At 39.3% G+C, this 18,714-nt stretch overlaps 1 protein-coding gene across 4 annotated transcripts in view; it reads left to right on the top strand.

Moving 5' to 3' along the window:
- The first annotated feature begins 13,459 nt into the window (after window positions 1-13,459).
- Window positions 13,460-18,714, top strand: part of SNX14 (sorting nexin 14) — a 46,501-nt gene continuing 41,246 nt past the window's right edge. For 2 of the 4 annotated variants that reach the window (XM_030944363.1, XM_030944365.1), the window contains exons 1-4: window positions 13,489-13,634; window positions 13,735-13,854; window positions 14,672-14,748; window positions 14,861-14,939. In XM_030944363.1, the coding sequence (XP_030800223.1) occupies window positions 13,497-13,634; window positions 13,735-13,854; window positions 14,672-14,748; window positions 14,861-14,939 (414 nt within the window). In that variant the 5' untranslated portion in view covers window positions 13,489-13,496. Of the gene's footprint in view, window positions 13,635-13,734; window positions 13,855-14,671; window positions 14,749-14,860; window positions 14,940-18,714 lie in introns of all 4 variants that reach the window. The other 2 variants (XM_030944366.1, XM_030944364.1) reach the window with 2 other exon arrangements.

The following is an 18,714-nucleotide window of genomic DNA, read 5'->3' on the forward strand; positions in this document are numbered from 1 at the left end:
GTTATTCCCTCACATTAGTGAGATATTAGTGGAAAATATTAATTGCTTAAAATGGAGTAGCAAGTTTGAAGTGGGCAACAAGGCAGTGAATGTGACAAGACAGTTTTTGGACAATTGAAATGGGTCAAGTGCAATCTTGAGTCTGTGTTCATGCCCTGAATCTTATGATTCCTGACTTTATGACTGTTTGGACTTAATGGACATAAAAGTCTGTCTTTATGGAGTGTCTTGCTGAATTAACTCCAGCACCAGCACATGACATCTCTTGTCCGAGGCTAATAGTTGAATTAGCTGGGTATAAGAAACACCAGGTTGTACTTTGCCATTTGCTCTGTCAGAGAAAAATGGGATGTGGCAACAGAAGAGGAAGTTGAGCTGAAGATTCCTTGATCCTTAATACAGGTAGTGGGGGAAGAAGGAATAAATTACTGTCACTTTACAGCCATCTAGTACAAATAAACAGTGCTTCCTAGAAGCTCTGATGTTAAAATCTTTCCAGGAGCCTGATTTTCACAGTTATCTGGTCACAATTTGCAAGTGTAATTTCCTTACGTTAAAAAATCCATGGGAGGAAAGACTCACTGCTTAGATGCCCCTTTGTCTAGATTGTTACAAACGAGAGTTGAAAAGTGCCACTAGGACTACGTTGTTAGTTTACTGGCAGTCTGGAGAGGGGTGACTGTCTCATGTAATTATACTTTTTCTTGCCAATATATAACTGGTTACTAGTTTTTCCACAAAATAGTTATTTTTAAATGGCCAGCTCCTGAGCAGATGCTGCACAGCTGAGCTCATCTGGATAATAATATATGATTTATTTAAAGCTATCTTCACAAAAGCTTCTTTAGATGGTCAGACTTCCAGGAACCTGGTAGAAGCTTTTTATTTTTTTAAAAAGTAGAAAGATAAAAGCATCTGTGAAGTTTAGAAAATGCACTCCTAACATATAGGTAACAGGTACTTAAATGCAGATTGAATATTTAATGTTTGAATACACAAAATACATTTCAATTCAGGTAATTGTTCATGAAGTTTGGTGTCCACTCTAAAGCCGACACTTGTATTCAAACAGTCATTTAGGTAAAACTTGGAGTGTCAAAAAATCTAATTCCCCATCGTCTGAGAGTGATTCTTTGCACTAAGGAAGTTATGAAATGCACTCTTAGTTCTGCTGCACAGCCAGTAGAATAGTCTATGTCATTTGACTGCACAGAAGATAATGGTAAGTAAAAATAGACTTTCTAGTACTTAAAAGACTTGCAGTACCTAACATCCAACTTCAGGAGACTTGTTTAATTGATTCCTTAGCTGCAGTGATTAACCCAGGTTGTGCATTTTAGCTCTTAATTTTAGTGTGTCCACTTCAATGCCAAGTGAATGTTGAGTGTAATCTGACACTGTTTAGTGTTAAATATTTCAGATCTAAAAATGTCCTAAATGCTTCATAGATAATTCAGTATCTATTTTTACACTAATGGGTTAGTAATCATAGTAGTTTAAAGGGTTTACATGAACACAAGTCATCTATTGAAAACCAGGAATGGAATGTATCTGATCCTGAGTTTCTGGTTCCAAGTGTCATGCTTTTGGTATTGTTCTATCATCTAAAGTAACAGTTTTCAGATTTTTTTTCTCTTCAGTGGGATGAGGAATGTACCTAATTCTGTCACTCATAATGGTTATTTAAAAATAACTACTACATACTGTTACTAAGTGTAATGAATTTGGGATTAAAAAGCTTCCTTCTTGGGAGTTTGACAAAGATAAATTTATAGATGCCCCATGAGTAAACCAGGGCTTTTCTTAAGAAGCAATGTCAGTATACTTTAAAATGAAGCTGTATTACAAAACACTGTTGAGAGCTAGCATAAAATAAATTATAGGTAATCTTTTCATTATGCAGATGTGTATTACAATTCAAGGATGATTTAACATTACAGTATTTGAGATGACAGATAAAAATACATAGTCCCTGCATCTGGAAAGCGAAAGTGGCTATTAAAGGATTGTTCCTATTTCAGATTGTGGTCAAAGACTTCCTTTGGATGTTGCAATTAAATGTTTTTTCTTCTAGTACAAATAGTTGTTTTGATAAACCAACCTGTTTTCAATCCACAGTTTTCAACAGAATTTTGAGTTTTGTGTGTGTGCTTAAGTTGATACTTCTAGCAGAAGACAAGAATTCAGTGACAGTCACTGATGTGTCTTTCACCAGGAAGTGATCAGTGTTTAACTGCCTTAAACTAGTCTAGTGAAAGTGTCCTGTATTTGTTAACTACAGTTATAGAAGTGTGATCATTTACACTTTTGAATTAGTGAGATGCCTAAAAGCAAGTTTGAAGAAAGCTGGCATATATGTTGTTAAAATCTGTCAGAATTTGCAGATGAAGAAACATGATGTGGGTTTGATGCTAAGAGAAGACTAGGCCCAAAGGGCCTAGTCATAACTTCTCTCATTGGAAGAGCTGATGGTATAACAAGGCTTAGGTGGCTTCAAGCATTAGCAATGCCTTGCTCCACTATTTTCTTGTAATATTAACACAGCCTCTCAGGAAAAAAACCCAATTCATTATGGGGATAACTCCAGTGAGATCGATCTTCCATTTAAGAAGGGATCTGTAAGGTCTTAAATCCATGGGATTTAGTATGGTGTTTTCAGCTTGGGTTTGCATGGAGGTGACTTTACAGTGGGAACAGTGTAATAAGTGGCAGTTTGCATTTTTGCTTAATATTACACTAACCTGAAGTTTGGTTTGTTCAGGTGGTCGTGTTTCTATCCAAGAAAATGATCTTAATATTCTTATGTCCTGAGCTGATCAGTAAGTCTTAGACCCTAGAAGTCAATTTGAGGTCATTGGTGTTTTCTTAGGTTAACTGTTAAAATCAGTACAGGTTTCTACTAGCAAGTAAAGAATTTTGTTTTCTTAATGGCAGCATATAAACATTCACAGTTTATTGCCTCAAGTGTAATATTTCTAAATAGTACTGCTTTCATTGAGTGATGAGTAGAGTATACAGATGAATAGTGAAAAAACATTGCTAACTAAGCTTTTTGGCAAGTGAAGCCTGCCAGTGTGTAATGGAGTTTGAAGTGCATGAAGGTGTACCCCCTGTGCAGGTACAGGTGGCATTGAGATATAACAGGTAGTGGTCACATCTCAAGGTGTGCACAAACTGCCTTCAATGATGGCCTGTGCTGAAGCAGATTATGTGGTATTGAAGAGTGCTAAAATGCTTCTGGAGTTTTACTGTGGAGCTAGTAAAGAACAGCTACGATAATGACTAGTACAGCTGCAAGTAGATGATGGTCAACTCCAATTTATGTAGTCTCTGGAAGAACAAGAGGCAGTCATGCATAGTGTATTACAAGTTTCTACATCCTTGTGAAGCATTCCTTTTTAATACATGAAGATTAAAACATGTATGATTCAAATTCTTAATGCAGTTCAAGATAGAATAACTTAGCAATTCTGGTTTTAAGTTCAGATGGCTGGCTGTAGTTAGAGCCCATGACTAAGGCATGCATTTTAGAATCAAGGTAATTTTTTGACTCTGTTGAGAAAGACTGAACCTGTTTAACAGGAGGGCCAATCTTAGAATACCTGTAGTTAGCAAAAATGCATATACTGCTGGGGGGGTGGGTGGGGGGAGACACAACCGACCCACAGGAACCAAAACACAAACACCCCCCCCTCCATACCTGTATCCTCTGACCCTGAAAGATGTTTAGGAAGAGGTGTTGGAATTCTTAGATATGGGGCAGGTGAAATTAATGTGATAATCTTGGAATTTCTGCATTTCTGCCACATGGTAAAAGTGATATAGAGAGATCTCAGGTTCTGCAAATGAACTAAAATTGTGGTTTATGTTCACATTAAGAAAGAACAGACATGTCATGTCTTAGACATCTGGAAGGGCAAAAAGTGTGTCTGTGAAAAGAAAAACTTGCAGGGTCTTCTGTAAATACCTCTGTTCTTTCTCAAGCAATGTCGACATTCAGGGAGTTCCTCCTCAGAGGAATACCAAGAGATTTGCCTTGTATTTAACAGATTGACCTGGGACTGATCACATCATCACAATCATCACTTATTCCCCATTTTGGAAAGCTCTTAACAAAGCATATTATTTGCTCCCTGAGAAAAGGGAAAGAAATGAAACAGTTTGAAAAAGAAGTCCTCTCCCTGTGGGTAAAAGACAGCCATCAAATCTGCCTGAACTACACTACTGGCAAGTTTCTAATCTAGGATTAAAGAAAAAATAGGGAAATAACCTGGCAAACCACAACATACAACAAGTTCATTTAGCTGTGTTACAGCTTTGTAGAATCTTCCCTGCCTCTAACCTGTCTGTCCTTTTCCTGTGGAAGGTAGGTACACTCTTTAGCCAGGCACCATGTAGCAGCTACAGCATGATGAGAGGGAAATGTTAGGTGATGGATCTTGGCCAGATAGAAACACCAGGTCAAAAGCAGACAGGGCCCTTGGATTATATGTCGGAAGGTAAGAATATCCAGTCCTGGCTGTTATAATCATCGGGGCCACTTTATCTTGACACATATTTCAAAAGAAAATTGTATCTCTGTAAGAGAGGAGGTTTTAAACACAACAAAATAGAAAATCTGTGGAAAAAATCACTCTGTTACTTTGCCTAATGCTGCTATTTCAAATGTCCTGTTCAGAGAGGTGAGTGATGTCCTAGAGCTGGTATTGGTAAAATTGCTGTTTGGAAGTGATGAACTAATGGCCTTGTCTAGAGGGAAGTAAGAGCCAGCCTTGAATATCTGATACACATATTCCAAAGGCAGACCTTTCCCCATGTAAGTAAAGAGTTTTTCCATCTCCTTTTAATGGTATAACACATTTACCATTCACTGCTTTTAATAATCCCTTAGGGGGTGGGTAAAAGTAGGGTACTTGAGAAAAACTTTTCAATAAGGTCTGATGATGCCTCATAATTGAGTGATGCTTGAGGAATTGCCAAGTTCCTAGCAAAGTTTGCATTTGAAGTCTTGATTTGAATGTCTCAATGCAGGGCACAAAGTGAGAATAGGTGTTTCACTTGTAAAGCTGGAGTGAGTCAATGCCAATTCAGCAGCCTCTGCAGTGTTCAAGTTCAGGATGGGCTCAAGTACGCCAGTGCCTTGTACAGAGTCACATTTGTTCTTGAAAAGTGCGATACAAGCTCAGCATCCTGCGAGGGAGAAGTGGCTGATAATTAATTCATTAAAGACTTGGTAGTGCAAGGAACCCAAATATAGGTATTAACAGTATGTGCTTGGAAGCATATCTCTGGGACCCCAAGAGACGAAGATTTAAGAACCAGTATGAAGGTTGCTGAACTTTGTTTGAAGATGTTCTGTTTCCTTGAGTCTAGGCTACATGTCTTAGTTCAAGGAATTACACTTCCTTAATGAACAAAAGGATTTTTTTTTCTAAAGCTGAGGCCTGTATCACATCAGAAGGTAGGAGGAGGCTGAAGAAGAAATGTGGTAGGGGAGAATACACTTGGAAGTTGTTTGCCAGCGTAGTCTCTACTTCCTGAGTTGAAAGAGGATAAATCTTTGTATGTTGTTCATTAGTGCTGAGAATATACAGGATTGTTTTCACAGACAGCTTTTAGTCAAGAAAAGTCACTTTGTCTGCGGGCGTGAGCATGGTGAGCAGCATCTCTGAAGACTGAGAAAAGGGAGTGTGCCTGAAGGTAGAAGTAATGTGAAATTAGGAACTTGCAGAGATAGGTGCCTCGTCTGAGTTCTTGGTGAAACTCAGGTGAGCAGCTTTGAACTAAGACACCTTGGACTAAATGTACTAAATTCATGTCTTCTCACCATCAATAATACCAGATAATACATGATTTCAACTTGGTCCTTTCTCTGTTCTTTTTGCCCTTGGGCTTTGTGGGAGGAGAGTTAGTCATTACTGCATGGGTAGCTTGACTTCTGCAGCCCTAACAGCTGAAGGGGAAAATGGAGAGGGGAGCACACAGCTGGGCAGTGGTCCAGGAACACACCAGATACATGGGCTTTCCAGAATTTGAGACTGGCTGGTACTCCCAAGTTTCTTGATCATAATCTATCCCAGAAACACACTGGATGTGGACAAAACACCACTCTACAGTTACAGCTTAGTACTTAATGTACAATTTACTGCATCTAAGCTGAATGGTGGTAAGTGGAGAATTTTCTACTCATCCTCGTTATATGGTCTGCTAGGAACCCAGATGATATTAGATAATCCTTTCTGGTTTGATTATCTTCTGAAGCAAAATCTACTTTCTTCAGGTAAAAAAAAAACCTTCCCTCTTGCATCTGAACTGCAGTGACCCCAGCTTGAGGTCTATCTACAGCACCCAAGTTCTTTGTGTTGCATTAGGAGCTACATTTAAGCATCTCTTGAAATCCCAAAGACCTCAGTCTTCACTTGCAGTTTCTGAGGTGGTGGTGGTGGTGAAAATACTAGAAACTCTACCTACAGAGAACATCCAAACTTGAGACTGGACTGGAAGATTTACAGTGTCTTAAGGGGAAGAAAGTGTTATTCCTTAAAGTTTGATAGAAAGGATAGTAAATTGATTTTCATATTAAAATGTTCCTTTATTAATATGTACTTTAAAATATGTTTCTATGAAAGAGGAAAAACTTACTGCCTGGTGTTTTAGGCAGTTTGTTTTATGATTCTTTTGTACAAAGGTAAGCTAGGTAGCTTATATAGTAGCAAGTAATTCAGTCACAAATCAATTTATTGAGTTTCAGAAAAATTCTGAGTGGTAATAATAATTCCCTACATGGTATCAGACCTTATTAGCTCCAATCCTTTCCTAGCTAGAATGTTAGTTTAGCTCTCTTAAATAAAACAGAAAATAAAAAGCAAAGCAAAACTTCAGTGAAGTTTTGCAGTACTCACCAAAGTTTTTCAAATAGTCCTTGCTTCTTGATTTCAGTTTGTGCCCTCTCCTTTTTGTGCTGGTAGACCCACAGAGGGACCATCTGCTTCTGCAGAAGCGCTATTAATGCCAGTGCTAGAGGGGAAGTGCTGTGTAATAATATAATGCCTTTTTTTTCTAACAGATATACCAGCAATTTGGATGGCAAAAAAAGCTTGGGATACGTCCAGGAACTTAGGTACCTCTTTGATAGACAGCATTGATCAGCTGTAAGGATTGATCAATTATGCGTGTAAGGAAGCTGGCCTTGCAGAAGGCATGGCACTGAGATCCACTTCTCAAACTCTCATTAAAACAATCATATTCATCTTGCAGTGGAGCTCTACCACGAAGCTGTATGCTCCGGGTATACTACACAATAGGTAAGACATGGGCAAGCTGTCCGTGCGCTCCAAAAAGCTGTTTTCAAAAAGTCTTAGGACTCATCCATACATATGAGGAGGAACAGCCCTCTGTCTAGGGGCTCTTGGCTCTTGTAGTATCACCTTGTGCACTCTGCCTGTTTGCACAGAATCAGATTTTTTTGCTTTTTGTCATATATTCAATATTCTTGCTAGGGAAATGTAACATTTATGTGATGTTCTCTTTAACCACTCTGTAAATACTTCAGTTTTTCCCATATGTCATTTAAAAGGAAGAAAATATCAGATTGATTCCATGCATCCTTAGCCAACAAATGGTAAACAGAACAATATCCTGGTTATACAACTGGCTCTGTAACAGTTCCTATGAAGTGTCTGATGAAAGACTTAAGCACGTAAGCAAAATAACCTTTGCAAAGTGACAATTTATGTTGTTTAACTTATAACCTATGCTGTTTTTACATACTTCATGTTGTCAGAAAAACTGGTTGCTTGAACTAAAAATATCTCTGTGGAATTCTGACCTGACAAAAACACTCTAGGAATTTGCTGCTGTGTCCACAGAAGCTAAAAGCAGTGGGCTCCAGGATACCAGCTCACCAGTCACCACAAGAAGCCTGATCTTGCAGATCTCATCACTGGGCCTGGGTTTACATGTTCATGTTAAGTATCCACAGAAAGCTTTCTTGGATACTAGCTGCCTTAGAAAAGCAACCTGTAGTTACAGTTAGTCTTTTTTCCACTTGTAATGACTTCTGCCTCTTGATTAGAATTTCCTGAGTATGTGAAGGCTTTAGGTTGGGATTTTTTTCACTGTTTTTCTTTTAAGGTGGAAAAAACGAATCCATCAGAAATGCGAGTTGTATCCAAATGAGGAAAAAGGATCATAAATCTTCACTGACAAAAATGTTAAAATACTCTTGAAGCAGAGCAAAAAAAATCAAACTATTTAAGAAAGCACTAGGTCTAATAAAAATAATTTTGAATGCTATTTTCTTAACAGTTTTGTTCCTCGTGTTGCAGCCTGTCTCTACTCACTGCTACACAACAGAGATAATAAAATTGGAAAAGGAAAGTGAGAACAACAAAGATGATACAAGGTACAAAAGTGCTTTTATGTGAAGGACAAGTCACTGGAGCAGGAATCTTAATTTTGGAAAAGACAGTTTTCTCAGGTGACCAAAGCATTTTGGTAAAATGATAAGTAGCAATTGTGCTGAGTAGGGAATGATTTTTCACCATCTCTAGTAAACACATGAATGTTTGGAGTACACAAGTGCAAGGGGTGGAACTCCTTGCATGATTTTTATGGATTTAAAGTTTCTCATTCTTCAAAAGCAACTTGAAACTTAGAAAATAAATTCTCTCTCAGGATATCCCCAAGACTATGAATCAGAGCTCCAGGAACTTATTATATATTCTTGCCATGCTTTACAGCTTTTTCTAGGTATGTATCCCCTGATAGCCATCATCAACAGGATGTTCACCCAGCTGAACTTTGGCTGATCCAACACAGTTGTTCTGGGAGACCAGTGTGTATCTATGATGAAAAACTTAACTAGCTTTAAATTCTTCAGGTCTCACCATAGTTCTGAGGTGTAGGTGCTGCAACAGTTTGTAATGATTTAACAGAAACACATCATCTAACAGGATTATGTGTTAGATTAACACTTTTTAATTCAGCTGAAAACAAGGGATTCTGGCTCAAGTTCATCCTTGAACTCCCTACTTGAAAATTTTCTCCCCTGACCATGGCTGGTAAGCAGGAATTTCCTTCTGGATCTGACAGTTATTTTCAGTTTGTGTCCAGGGCAAGGTTTTCTTTATCCCCACAGTAAGTCAACAGATTAATTTTCATTTTGACTGAGCTCTTAGATATGTGCTCAGGCATTGTTTTAATGGTTTGCACGAGTACAGCTCCTTAGTTCTTTCACAAGCGTATTCTTACAAATTCTTAACATCCATCTTGACATTCCCTCATTCCTCCCTGATCAGCCTACATATTTCAAAGAATTTAGGCTTTCCAGATCTTTCCTTTGCACATACAGCCAATTTACCAACTTCACTTAATACTTAAGGTGCATATCCAAAAACCTGTTTTTTGCTCAGGTGAATGAAGATAAAATTTATATGGAGTGCAACTTTGCCAAATGTCACCATAAATCATAATTATAATTTATTTTAACAATTTTCCAGTGTCACCTGTATACATTTAGTTCTCCTCTTTTTGCACATATTCCTGCAGGCCCCTATTTCTTATTGTGTTGTAGTCAATTTCTACACCTTGCAACTTACTGCTCTATTTTCTTTTTTTTTTTTTAATGTCCCATAAATAGTAGTTTATGACCAAACAAATTATTTTCATCTCTAATATCTAAATTCTCTCCAGTGTCTTGTCTGTGAAAGAATTTCTTCATAAAATTCCTTTTCATGTTAACAAGTTGAAGAAAACAACTCTATACACCAGTTGGTCTCTAAATCTTTTTACTTTCTCCTTGAGAGTTACAAGTTCTTCAAGGCAAAACTGACTGTAGTACATTGCCTGTTTTTTGTTTTGGCTTTCTTTCTTCTTCCCAGTGGACCTTGTCCCAGTGAAATTCTAACACACTCAGTGCTCCTCAGCACTCCCCTGGTTTGCAGAGCATTGTTCCAGTCTCCTTGTCTTTCTTTTTTTTGCATGTCAAGTCTTTATTCTGCCTGGTATTTTTAGTCCTAAACACAGCTTAGGAAGTAATTTCAGGTTTTCTGACAGAATTGTATTTTACAATCTCTTAAAAAAAAAGATTAATTTTGAGTGGTGTGTTATAATTGAAACTTCTTAGCCTTTCCCCTTAGTTTCAATTACTTTCTAAATCTGCTTTTAAACAAACAACTTGTAAGTCTCTGTCATTCCCTGCAAGTGTGACGACCAGTGATCTTTTACAAAATGTTTCACACATCTTTTCTTAAACCATTTCTCCCTCCCACCTGCCATTTTGGTCCTTACTGCAGCAGCTGAATTCTGCCATTTGTCTAGAAGAAAACTTGTAAGGGATTTTATCTAGGAACCCAAAGTCCCTGTTGCTGTATTAAGCAGGTGCTTCTGGGCCCAGGTTCTCACTTTCTCATCCAGTTTGCTTTAATCTGGTCATACTGAGGGTCAGCATGTGATCCAGGAAGCAAATACAAGACCCTACAACTACAGGCAGCACACATTTCCGTACAGCTGGCAAGCATGGGTCGGTGTGAAATATGACTTCCAAATGCCATAAATCTAGACTATGAACAGTTTGTTAAGTCATTAACAGACAAATGAATATAACTGTATTTATAACAGTAAAACTAATTTTGCTTTTGAAAGTGCTAGTAATTATTCTACCCAAATAAGAAATGTGCAGCAAATGGTCTCCTGTTACTTCCCAGGAGTTTCAGTGTTCTTTTAAAGCCCAGAAAGTCCTGCTAAAGGGCAGTTTTCACCTTACAGTTGTTGCATAAGCCTGGATCATCTCAGGTGGAAACGAGTAACTGTTGGTGGATGTTCTTTAAGTTTTGAATTTGAAAAAGTCAGGTACTAAAAAGAGCCTACTAATGCTTGCCTTTCTTGGGATCTGACTGGCCAACTTCAGTTTCACTTCTTTACTTAAGCCTAGCTATTTGATGAATATTAAAAATAAGTGTTCTCTAGAGTTTTCTGCTAAACGATTGTAATTAAAGGTTAATATGAAGCCTTCTTTTTAAGCTTCTTAGAAAGGGCCCACAAAACGAACAGGGACTTGTGAGGAATAATTATAAAGGAAAATTAATTCCTTGTTGAGTAAATATGAAGGATTAGATATTGTAAATTAGCCTTGACAACTATATCCTTGAAAGAGAGAAAGAAGAACACTGTAAGGCCTTGAAAAGAGCAAAAGCAGACTTGCAGAATAAATTAAATGCAATTAACTGGTGAGAATCTGTTTATTACAGTTCACTGTCTGGCTTATTTTAAAAAAGCATTTTTAATGTAAAAAAAAAAGCACTTTGGTAAATACAATCTCAGCCTAATAACTGATGTTACTTAGCCAAGAACTGAAGTTTTATATTTCAGGTTGTTAAAAATCTGCTCTAATATACTTCTTAGGTGCTAGAATAGGCAAGCTTCTCCTGCCACCAAAGAAAACCTACCCTAAACCCCAACCCAGGGAGAACTGACTCCACAAGATGATCAGTGTACGATCAGTGAAAGATCCTTTTACATTTTAAATACTAAAATAAGATCTAGCTTTCCCGAATAACCCAGTTCTGGCGACATTACTTCAGAGCCTTGCTATTCAATTCTTGCTATTTCCAGGGAATGGATAAAGTTCTTATTTCTCAAAGAATTTTGAAAAGCTTGATGTTGTCAGCAGTCCCCTTTTGTTCTTCTATAGTTTTATTTTGTTGAAAAACAAACAAACATCTGCTTAGTCTTTCAGTGTACCAGAACAATCTAGGGGCCTGTCTGTAGTGACAGAGGGTGATGGGCAATGCCAACACTGCTGTCTCCAGCAGAGCAGGATGGGGTAAAGCAGTTTGTTGTGTCTGCCCAGCAGATGTAGTCTGTGAAGGAAATTGCAGTTTCTAAGATAATGAGGTACAATTAGTGCCAGATGTGAATGTGGCAACTTTACAGTAAATAAACAATTCTGAACAATGAAGCTATAAATTGAAGAAACTTTACCTGGAAAGTTTACCTGGAAATGGAAGCAGAAGTTTGACTTAAGCTTCTGCTGGTTTGCTATGCAAGTCTCTTCCTGTGTTACAGATATGCTATGCTGTGGCATCTTCGTGAAATATTGTAAGAATTACAGATTTTTAGAAGTTACTCCTTATTAAAAGCATTGCAAGATAAGTGACTAAAAATCACCAGCAGTAAAGCTGAGGATAAAGTAAGCTGATAACAAAAAAATGCATCTTAGGAAAATTGATTTCCTCTGAATAGGCTGTATGGAGATTCGTTGTGTGAATGCACTTTGGTTTTTTCTTCTAGAAAATGTGGACTGACATGAAATAATACTGTGCAGAGACTCTTAAAGAAATTCAAGCTGACCGTGGGCTTTTGCCAAGCACTCTGAGAAAGGTCAACATACTGAAGTCGTGCTGCAGCGTTTCACCTACTCGAGAGGTCAAGGGAAGTGTTGCATAAACTGACAAAGCATCCGAGCAAAGATTCTGAGAGCTGTTTTTGGATTTCAATTTCTAGATGCTGACTCACCCTCCAAATACCAGTATTTTCTTAACAGCGTAGTTGCAGGGGATCTCAGTGAAATTTGTAAACATGGCTCATCTGAACAGATGTATTTCAGTATTTCATGTGCCCTCACTTTTTCTGTGCGCCCAATGTGCCTGCACGGGGCTCGTGCAAATGGACATACAAGGCTACAGCAACTTCTCAAAACAAGTAAAAGCAGGCATCTCTTTCTGAGCAGGTTTCCTTCATACTTGCACTTAGAAGCCCCTTTATGGGTTCGAGCTCCCAGAAGTTGTTTCATTTTGCCCATTGAACTGATACATCCACAAGCAGCCGTGTCTTATTAGCAGAGCTTTGAGTTTTGTAAGGCTGCGTAACTACAGAGCTGCTGAAAGTACTCCAGTGGTTTGAAAGCTTGTGGCTTACACTGTAACCAAAGGCGTTATTCGTGTGAAGTTGGCTTTAAATTCTTCTCACTAGCAATAAACTACATTCTAGATTCCTCTCTTTCCAAGGTCTTACTCTTGTATACTTACTGATGTTAAGGTGGGATCTAATTACATTTCCTACCCTGTTCCTTTACAGCCAATATACGAAGCTTTGAGCGGTGTTTATAGGGTTTTAGTGTTCCAGTCACTGAATGATTTAGTTCAGTCATCATCCAAATATAGAGCATTTAATCAGACGTAGCACTTTTTGGCCGCTTGGCGCTGGGAACCCCTCGTTGTCCAGAACCCAAGTATTTATAACTAGGTAAGCCTGCTGTCATCAGAGCCCTTCTATTTGCAGCGCTTAGCACGCTACGTGACACAGCGCAGCTGCAAACGCCACCGCGGCGCTGCAGGGACGCTGTTCCCGGGCCCGTGGGCACCGCTCCTCCCCCGCCGCCGTCCCCGCCCCGGCGGCCCCTGAGGCGGGCCCGTCGCGGCCTCCGCCGCCATCAGCGGGCGCCGGCAGCGGAAGCGGCCCCGCCTCCGGCCCGGCCGGCGCGGGCAGCGGCCGCCATGGGGGGTGCGGGCGGCCGGGCGGCGGCTGCTGCGGCGGCTGCGGGGCGCCGAGGGGCTGCGGGAGACCTGCCGGCAGTACCCGCTCTCCTGCTGCCTCCTCCTGGGGCTGGGCACCGCGACCGTCCTCCTGAACCGGTAACCGGGCGGGCGGGGAGCCGGGCGCGGGCGGGGAGCCGGGCGCGGGCGGCGCTGCGCCTTCTCACGCCGCGGCTTTTCCTTCCTGTGTGTCTGTAAGGTATCTTCATGTTCTGATGGTCTTCTGGTCCTTCGTGGCTGGGGTCGTCACCTTTACTGTTCCTTGGGACCGGACTCCCTCCTGCCCAATTTTCTGTTCACAATAAAATATGAACCCAAGGTAAATATGCCTGTGAAGAGTCTTGTGCTTTTTAAAGTACGATAAGAATCTATATGGAGTAGCAATTATTAAGCCTAGCTGCTTTCAGAAATATTGTGCGTCAGTACAGCTCACACACTCCTGCTGACAAGTGTTTTGTGGCATATAGATAATGGTTAAGACTGAATTCTTCGCGTGTTTCTGCATAGTCCCATCAAATCTATGTATGGCTGCAAGGCCGGTTGTTGGGGTGTCCAAGGATGTTGTTTCCTGCTTCTCTCGTTGTACATTTTGAGCGTTTCAGTAGCAGGCAGTGGAGAAACTATGTTGTTGTTTGCTCCTTTAAGGGGGCTTTTCTAAAGATGCCGTCCTTTTGGCAGGCCAGTGGTGAGGCTTTGCTCACTGTAATCAAAATTCTCTAAGCAGTACTGCACTTCAAAAAGAAAAATATTCCCAAAGCAAATTGCTCTTTTCTAACTTAATTCAATGTAGAATTTCATAGGGCTAAAAGGGTATAGTTGCAATAGTTCAAGGCTATGAGTAAGGCAGAGAAACCATCTGGTCTGTTACTAGACTGATAATGTACAGGGAGGTGAGTGGAGGTGTGAAAGGATATCTGTGTCCTTCTCACTTTGTTTCAGTGGAAGCGATTTTTCTTTTAAGATTCAGTTGTTTTTCGTATGAGCTATGCTTTGTTATCTTGTTTTCCTGCTGGAAGAATAAGTTTGTCTTTATTCAGTTCTCTGTAATAGTATGCTCTGAAAGAAAATTCACAAATGCTTCACTATATTAATAGAGTCATCATGTTGGAGAATGTAAGCTTGTCCAAATCTCTTAGCAGTTGGAATTGCCGGAGCTGTTTCCCCACGGTCACAGTTGTGCAGTGTGTGGCAAGGTCAAATGCAAGAGGCACAGGTAAATTACATATGTGGCTCTCCTAAGCTTGGTACTGCTGCCCTTTGACACATCACAGTAGGAACCTGTCAATTGCACATTGTTACATAAACTTCTCCGTGCTCTCCTACAGACCTACTTTGCTTCTGGAAAACTATCAGCCATGGCTGGATCTGAAAGTGCCTTCCAAGGTTGATGCATCACTTTCAGAGGTAATTGGTGCATTGTTTCTTCAGTACATTAAAATTCTGCGGGTTTTTATTACGTGTCTTTGAAACCTTTTGCTTCTGGTTCACTAGATGGTTCAGATGTACCTTGCAGATATTTTAACTTGTTCAAGTAAAAGTCAAATCAAAGGAGTGTTTGCTGGGAGCAGGGAGCCAAGATGGCTTGCTTTTAAACATGGACTGCTTGTGTAGCAGTGCACCTAGAACACACGTCTGCGTAAATTGGGAAGAATAATGGAAAGATCTGTTAAAATTGAGCATGTCTGAGTTGTAAAAATGAAGGATTTCAGCCTGCTTGGTTTCTTGGAGTTGAGAGTAAAAGATGATTTGATCCAATTACAAAAGTTCTGTAATGAAGATGAGAATTTGATGGTAGGGAGCCTACAAGAAAGATGGAAAAAATTACAAGAGCATGGGGGAATGGATTCAAACTGTCAGAGTAGGTTTAGATTAGATATTAAGAAGAAATTCTTTACTGTGAGCATGGTGAGGTGCTGGAACAGGTTGCCTAGAGAACTTTTGGTTGCCCTGTCCCTGGAAGTGTTTGAGGCCAGGTGGGATGGAGCATCCTGGCCAAGTGGAAGGTGTCCCTGCCTGTGGCAGGGGGTGGGAACTGGATGATCTTTCAGGTCCCTTCCAACTCAAACCATTCCATGAATCTATTTAAAGTCATCAGGCGAATCTGTAACAAAATCTGTCTTTAAAAAGAAATTGCTGAATTTACTCAAAGAAGAACAGCATATGTATTTTTTGTAGCAAGACTGTAAATCAGAAATTTTGTTTTGTTCTAATCTCTTTAAAAAAGAGCTGTTTGAAGAGCAGTTTTTCATTGGGCTTGGTTTTTTGTTTATTTCCTTGATTAATATTTGATGAAATGTATTGAGAGCTAAACAGATAAGCTTCGTGGTTTTTTGAAGCTAGGAAAATACACAAACATGTTTGTAGATTAATATCCATTTATTTATAATTCCAACTTTGGAGTTCTGTGGTAGGAGGATGAACAACTGCCTTGGCAGAACTGAGTCAGTTTTTGTGTGTCATTTCTTGCAATTAACAGCATGGTGTGTGAAGTCAGAGCTATGTGTGTTTGTGGTATAAGCTAACACTTCAGCTCTGTGAGACATTGTCCCAAGCATGGCCCACTGAAGGAGTGGGAGGAGAATGAAAACATTAGGGAAGGCATGGACAGTTGAGGAATGTTTTTAAAAAAGGTAACAACTTGTTGACTTCCTCTAGTTGAATGAAGTGACTTCTTTGATTTCAGAAATAAACATTTATTCTTTTAAAGTTACTTAATTTATTTTTAAAATAAGTTTGACTGCATTAAAATGACAGTATTGCTGAATAGAATTTCAATACACTCTTGCTTTAATAATAGAATGTAAAATAAATGCTTCTATGCATTTAATATTTTTAGGATTTGTGGTACCAAAATAGCTGGGGCAGTCTAATCAAGGATGTTGTAGATGCTGAAGAACTGGAAATTTTCTTGTTTGGCTTAAATGGGAATTTGATGCTGAAAAGGTTCTTTGTAGTATTTCTTTGAAAGTGATATGAGTAGATACCACAGTTATCTTCTTGGCATTTTCTTTGTGATTGCTGTGGTTCTGCTTTTACCAAAATAGTGGCCTTTTCCTTGCTGTCACTTTTCACTTTAGTGGTATGTCCCAGGCCCTGCTTTATTTAGCACTGCAGGTGTGGGTCATGTGTGTCCATGCCCCTGCAGCTCATTCCTTTACCTCCTTTGTGTGCTTACCTGGAGGGAAGAACCAGGCCTGGGTTCTGGACCTTCCCAGGGCATCGAGCCATGGTCACCCTCCTCAGTGGGCCCAAAGAAGTGGTGTGAGTCACCTTTTTCACCTGTGTTGGACAGATACTGTTTGGGATGAGAAATGTCATTGCATGGTTCCTTACTGCAGCTCTTCTCTACTGGTTAAAAGGGTAGCGAGCGATTCTGCCCGCACCATATTCCTCTTCACCACCTGTTCTGAGGATGCAGCATGTAATGCTGGTCTGGAATTGGATAGCCTGCTTCAGGTTGGAAGGAGAGACTGTTCTTATTTTCCTATGTGGGTTAGTCATACATTAGAGAGAAGCTGATACAGTGTGAATTGAATTAAGGTTAATTAGATTCTAAAGGAGTGCAGAGTGCAGTCTGTTTCTAAAAAGCAGTTTCTTCAAATACTTGGAATAATTTTGGAATTTTTTATTATGTTTTAATTTTTCTAGTTATTTTTTTGCAGCTTGAAGAATTTTGGCAATATGCTCATTTCCAGATGTTTCTAATTTGAGCCAGGTGCAGAGTCTTGAACCTTGTGTTTTTCAAGTGCTTTCAGAATAATTTAATACACACTCAAATCAGAAGAAATCCAAGTTTTCCTCACAAGTATGGATTTTTCTGTCTTGGGTTGTGATGATAGTTTGTCCCACTTTGCAAATTCTTAATTGTTTGCAGCCTTGTTTTAGTCTACTCAGCTGCTGTGCGTGGTTTAGAAGAATAACAAAACCTGTGCCTGGACATTCTTCGCCCCAGGTTTATGTTTGTTATTATAGTTGAATGCTAAACTGTCTCAACCATGCATCCATCAATATTTTATAATTTGGGCTACATCCTGCACAAAAATAATGCAGTGACCTAAGTATAATTTTGTTTCCAGTTTCTAATCCATTTTGCATTATGCTTGTTTCTTCAATGTTTTATTTCTTTTTGAATTAGGACATGATATCAGTTGGTCAGTTTTACATTCTGTAGAATCCAGGTGCTATAGATTTTATAAAAGAGAATTTAATCCTGTTGTTCTGGTAATAAATCTCTACAATCTCATTTTTGCTGTGTGAGGGACGGTTGCAAGTCAAATCTGTGGAAAGCTGCTCAGCTACTCTTTATCAGCGTGGTGAAAAAAATGTCTCACTGGATCAAGGTGCTGCTGTCTTTTAATCTCATTTAATTCTTCTCAGATTTTTGACTCAATTATGGAACTAGAGGTTTTTTTTTTGTTTGTTTTCTAAAAGCAAGAAATAGACAAATGCCTGACAAGAAATCAGTTGTTGCGTGAATGTGCTCTTTGCAAGTCCTGAACTCTTGCAGTAGCACAGTGGACTGTATGCTTTCTTATTGGAATGGCTTGTTCTGCCCCCAGAAAGTGGCCTCAGCTGTCAGGTTGTGCTGTCTTTTAAGGCTTTATAATTGTTTATGTATCAAATCCTTGCTTCTTTCTGTTCTGATAGGGCCTGGTAGTTCTGACCTGTTACTGATTCAGCATCAGATTCAGCGTCTGCACAGTTCCTCCTCCTGACAATTGGGGTCAGTTGTGTGGCAGTCCCCAAAAAGCTTGTCTCAGCAGCAAAGACTGACTAGCTTGCAGTGTTGTAGTGCATGCTAGAAAATAATTTCTCTTTTTTTTTTTTTTTTAAATTCTGCTGCTCCTTATATTGCTACCTGCTGTATTTGGTTTTACACTTGTAATCTTTTTCCAATTTCAAGCTTCCCACGCATAGTAAAACCAGACATTTTGCAAAATGCTTAAAAATAGGTAGGCTTTAAATGAAATGACTCATCATTTGTATTTAAAACTGGAGGATAATACTTTACAGAAAAGGAAATGGCTTATCATTAGCTGTCATTTTTTGAGGTGTCCCATCTACTTCACTGGCTTGTGTGAAGTGTGAGCAATTGAGCCTGAATAATATTTTTGTTCTTGATAGAGTGGAAGTGGGTGCACATGTCCTGCTTCCCCAGTGCTTCATGAAAGTGCAGTGG

This window comes from Camarhynchus parvulus, chromosome 3 (assembly GCF_901933205.1).
Source record: "Camarhynchus parvulus chromosome 3, STF_HiC, whole genome shotgun sequence".
Taxonomy (NCBI): Eukaryota; Metazoa; Chordata; class Aves; order Passeriformes; family Thraupidae; genus Camarhynchus; species Camarhynchus parvulus.